At 42.9% G+C, this 4,846-nt stretch overlaps 1 protein-coding gene across 1 annotated transcript; it reads right to left on the bottom strand.

Moving 5' to 3' along the window:
* Positions 1-751: 751 nt before the first annotated feature.
* On the bottom strand, positions 752-4,621 carry LOC100841913 (probable flavin-containing monooxygenase 1). Its single transcript, XM_003581252.4, has 5 exons — positions 4,175-4,621; positions 2,301-2,538; positions 1,724-1,899; positions 1,277-1,629; positions 752-1,182 (listed from the first exon to the last, which is right to left on the bottom strand). Exons 1-5 carry the CDS (start codon positions 4,619-4,621, stop codon positions 831-833), a joined length of 1,566 nt encoding a protein of 521 aa, XP_003581300.1. The 3' UTR covers positions 752-830.
* Between the last annotated feature and the right edge of the window lie 225 nt (positions 4,622-4,846).

Raw genomic sequence — 4,846 nt, 5'->3', positions numbered from 1 at the left:
TTGGCCCACATGTCAAAGGATACATAGGCGTTCCCATTGAAGAACAACATACTTTGTCCAACCCCCTCCCCCCCCACCCACCCCTCAAATGGACAAATGGGGGCTCACCCCTCGAGCTGCCCTGAGAAGGGTAGCGGTCAGAAGCGATCAGGCATGTGCGTGTGCGTGCGGCTGTGTGACACATGCAAGGAAGAAATCAAGCAAAAGCGACTCGTGTAGTCAACTACTGTAGCTTGCGATCAATGTCAATAAATTTTATTCAACGTGTTTTAAATATTCCAACCTGTGGTAACATCAAGGAAGCATATGGAGATCTGAACAATCCGAGATGGGTAGATAAGTGCCACACATATCTTAATTAGTTACTTTGGGTGAAGATTAATATAATCAGCGGGGCCATAGACCTCAAATAATTCAGCAAAAAATCCACTCTTTCTTCTCGGGTTGCATCCCATGTCCCGGCATAGCTGATCATTGTACCAGATACGAAGAATTCCAATGCAAGACCTACGGAAGTAACCACGAGAGTAGCGCTTCATGAACTTCTCCCTCGCTCTGCTCACCCTTCGAGCTGCCCTGAGAAGGGTAGCGGTCAGGAGCGACCAGGCATGTGCGTGTGCGTGTGGCTGTGTGACACATGCAAGGAAGAAATCAAGCAAAAGCGACTCGTATAGTCAACTACTGTAGCTTGCGATCAATGTCAACAAATTTTATTCAACGTGTTTTAAATATTCCAACCAGTGGTAACGTCAAGGAAGCATATGGAGATCTTCCGAGATGGGTAGATAAGTGCCACACATAAGCATCCTCCGTGACCTGATCTTAATTATTTACTTGGGGCGAAGATTAATATAATCAGCAGGGCCATAGACCTCAAATAATTCAGCAAAAAATCCACTCTTTCTTCTAGGGTTGCATCCCATGTCCCGGCATAGCTGATCATTGTACCAGATATGAAGAATTCCAATGCAAGACCTACGGAAGTAACCACGAGAGTAGCGCTTCATGAACTTCTCCCACTCAAGGATATCGCTCTGCATTGCATTGACGCTTGGCAATCTAAATCCACCATCCATGAAGTGCGCCAGCCACTTGGCCCGAATCTCTGCAGTGTAGAGATTTGCCAAGCTCTCCGAATAACCAAGGACTGCGAGCTGTGGAATCTTAGGATGTATGCATTCCCTGGAAATAACATATAGAAAATTATATATATGACTACTTGGTCAAGGTTAGAAATTAAATACCAATTGACAGAAATTTTGTGTAGTGAAGTAACCTGTAGAGAGGTACTGTTGAGAATATTTGTCCAACTGCAATACTTTGAAAGTAGTCTGACATAAACATGTCTTTGATCTTCTGATCACCCTTGAATCCCGTTCCAAAGATAACTATATCACTCTTGATCGGTGAAGGTTCACCTTCAACAAGAACCCCGTCCTTGCAGAAGCTAAAGGTCTTTGATTTCTTCAGAATTATGCTGCCTTCGTCTAGTCTCTTGTAGTGATCTTTTGGTGTAATGGCAATCAAGCATGTCACTAGTGCCTCAAAAAGGCTATGCTCAGGCACCATGTCATGCTTCTTCATGGGAATTGAGTAGTAGCTCTCAGCAAACTTTGAGAATAACCACCTCTACTCATAAACAAACAAGAAAGCATTTAACATAATCATTAATTAGTTTGAAAATCAAATTTCTAAGGAAAAGAACATGCTGCCTTTGCAATACCAATGGAGTCAAGATGGTGGCCAAGAGGCCGAGTAGCAACCCTTCTCCGGGCTTGTGAATAAGGAGTTCTGAAAAGCGAGTTAGATACAACTTCGATATTGGGAAGCCCCAAGCATAATAGTCCGGTATGATCCAATGCTTTGTTCTGACTACCATTGTACATGGTTGCTCAATACCTGCAAGAAGAATATGTTTTCTCCAAGTTTTAATAGAGATAATTATTTAAATTCAGTTAGTGTAATCATATACTCCCTCTGCTCCAAAATACTTGTGGTGGTTTTAGACCGAAAGAAGTACTATAATAATAGACAAAGGCGCTTGATTTCTTCAATTGGAGACAGAATGGCAGTAATTTCTCACAGAAACCAAATTAAAATGTTATAACATACTCCCTCCATCCCATATTAAGTGACTCAAATTTGTCTAAATATGGATGTATCTATACACTAAAATACGTCTAGATACATGTAATTAAAAGTCACTTAATATAGGACAGAGGAAGTACGCAATCACCTCTCCCCAGGAGCCAGGACAATTCACACAAAATTTTAAAACGAAGTAGCTTGCATATCTGTACCATTTACTTGTGCACATTCAGCGGCAACGTCCAGCGCTGACTTCAGGTAGCCAATGACAGTCACACGCTTTCCCTTTAACATCTCATTGGCTTTCTTGGTGCCCATTTTTGAGTAGTCCATGGTGTGCATCACCTGCCCATCAAATTCTTCTGGACCTTTGCCTTGAGGGAATGTGGGTATGTTGGGAACACCACTAAACCTCCCAATGCAAAGAATCACGAAGTCTGCATTTTCTGTCTGGAGATAGGACATAATGTTTCAGTATTACTTTTTTTGAAATAATAAAAATTGTAAGGTAGTCAGAAACCTAAATTCGCATATGTGAGGACTAGGGCTAGATAACTAGCCGAGTCAGCTTGGCTTGCCTCGATTCAGTTCAATTCGTTAAGATAATGAGCTAGCTCGACTCGATTTTATGTTAACGAGTTTAAAACCAAATGATCGATTCGTGTAACTCGCCAGTTAGCTGTTTAAACTCATTAAGCTCGCGCGGTAACAAATTTCAACATATATGTTATATAAATTTGAGTGCACAACATATATTACATCTACTCATACATTTAACGGTTACAACGTCACATGATTCATAGTCCAAATTCCAAATCTCCGACACATATTAGTTTAACATTAGGCGTTCATTCATGTATTGAAAGTCTGGAATTACATCGACCTAGTTAAATGAGTCTAACGAGTAACTCGTTACTCGATTTGTTAAATTTGTTTCATTAATGCTGAGTTCGAGCTGAGTCGAGTCGAGTAACGAGCTCTTGTTTAACTCACAAGTTTCAAGTTTAATGTTCAGCCCTAGTAAAGACTTGAACCTAGGTTTTGAGATTGTACATCTACTCTCGCAACCAAGTCAGCTAGGCCCACTCCCTGATGTTTCAGGATTATTATTGGAAAATAGTCTAAAAAAATGTGTCATTTACAATATTGGACGTCTGCGGTGTAGTTTTTTGAATTACATTTTGCATGTTTTTAATAGGAATTCTAATCGCAATTGAGTCAAACGCCATCTTGTCACCGTAAATTTTTAAGAGCCTAATGCAAGCCTAGCAAAATTCATCTACTCCCTCCTATCCATATTAGTTGTCGAAATATTACATGTATCTAGACGCTTTTTAGGCATAGATATATCCATATTTAGGCAAATTTGAGATAATTAATATGAATCGGAGGGAGTAGAATAGATGACATATTTTAACTATGTTTGGATGTCAGGATTCAGGGAATCAATTAGATTCTCGCAGCAGAAGGGAAAAACTCATGGCAGTGAACTTTTAATTAAGAGTGAATTCCACTTTATACCCTCAAGAAAGTTTGTTAACACATTATCATTGTGAGCGAAAATTCCTTCATTTTACCCCATTTAAAAAACAATTAACATAGTTTTACCCCTTTTAAGATTCTTAACCATGTTGACAAAATGGTCCCACATGTCAAAGCTAAGTGGCGCCTCCACACATCGGAGTCATATCTTCCAAATAAGCTTTCTAAGAAGGTTTAAAATGTCGGCAACCTTAAAATTTCAAATGTCACCGAAATTTAGAAATTTCAAAAATCTTTTTTGCATTATTTCGACCGAAATTCATTGAATTTAGATGGAATTTTACCAAATTAAATGTTAGGATTTAAAAAAAAAATTACACTAGTTTCAATACACGCCAGCTCCAGTTGGTTAAGGCACACCAGCTTGCGGCCGAACCCACTGAGTGGCCACATAGGCCTAACACGTAATGAATAAAGTTTGATCGAGGTTATACCGAAATCCATCTAAATTCAATAAAGGTTGATCCAGAGGTTACGCCGAAATGAATTTTGAAATTTTGACGACCTTCGAAAATTTCTCTTGATAACTCCGATCCTTAATTACCTGGATGTTGCCCTCGGCGTCGGCGACGGCGAGGCGCCACTGGCCATGACCAGACCCGAACGCCTCGCCGGTCCCGGCCCACTCCTCCCACGCCGCCACCTCCTCCTCCTCGACGCCCTCGTACTCCATCCCGACCACCCGTTGTCCGAACCTGATGCAGTCGAGCACGCAGAAGCGGCGCGCGTAGGCGGCGAGGTAGTCGGCCACCTGTTGGTGGTCGGGGAACACCTCGGTGACGGTGTCCGGCCATGGGAAGTCGGAGTACTGGTACATGGGCCGCTCCGTCTGCAGCGACGTGCAGTCCGGTACCCGAGCCCAGACGCCGCCCAGCACCGTGTCGGCCTCGTACACGGTGGGCCGGAAGCCGCGCTCCAGCGCGTGCTTGCATGCCGTCAGCCCGCTCACGCCCGCGCCCACGATGGCCACCCGCTTCTCCTCCTTCCTCATTTCCCCCTCAGCTTCCTCTGCGGTTACTAGTGTTTGTATGTTGTGTGTGTCGATGTGTGTGAGCTTCGGTGAGATCGGTGTGGTATTTATAGGTGGTCTGCACCGTATATGTACGTGATGGAGCGAATTTGGATAGCCTATTTTAAAGCCCCGCGACACTCGTTCTGGCGTGGTGGTTTTGTCACTACGCGTCCAGAAGTCTGCGAAGCACGGCCGGCGAGCAAA

Source organism: Brachypodium distachyon, chromosome 5 (genome assembly GCF_000005505.3).
Source record: "Brachypodium distachyon strain Bd21 chromosome 5, Brachypodium_distachyon_v3.0, whole genome shotgun sequence".
Lineage (NCBI taxonomy): Eukaryota > Viridiplantae > Streptophyta > Magnoliopsida > Poales > Poaceae > Brachypodium > Brachypodium distachyon.
Note: the sequence above shows the minus strand (reverse complement) of the source record. Positions and strands in the feature narration are given on the sequence as shown.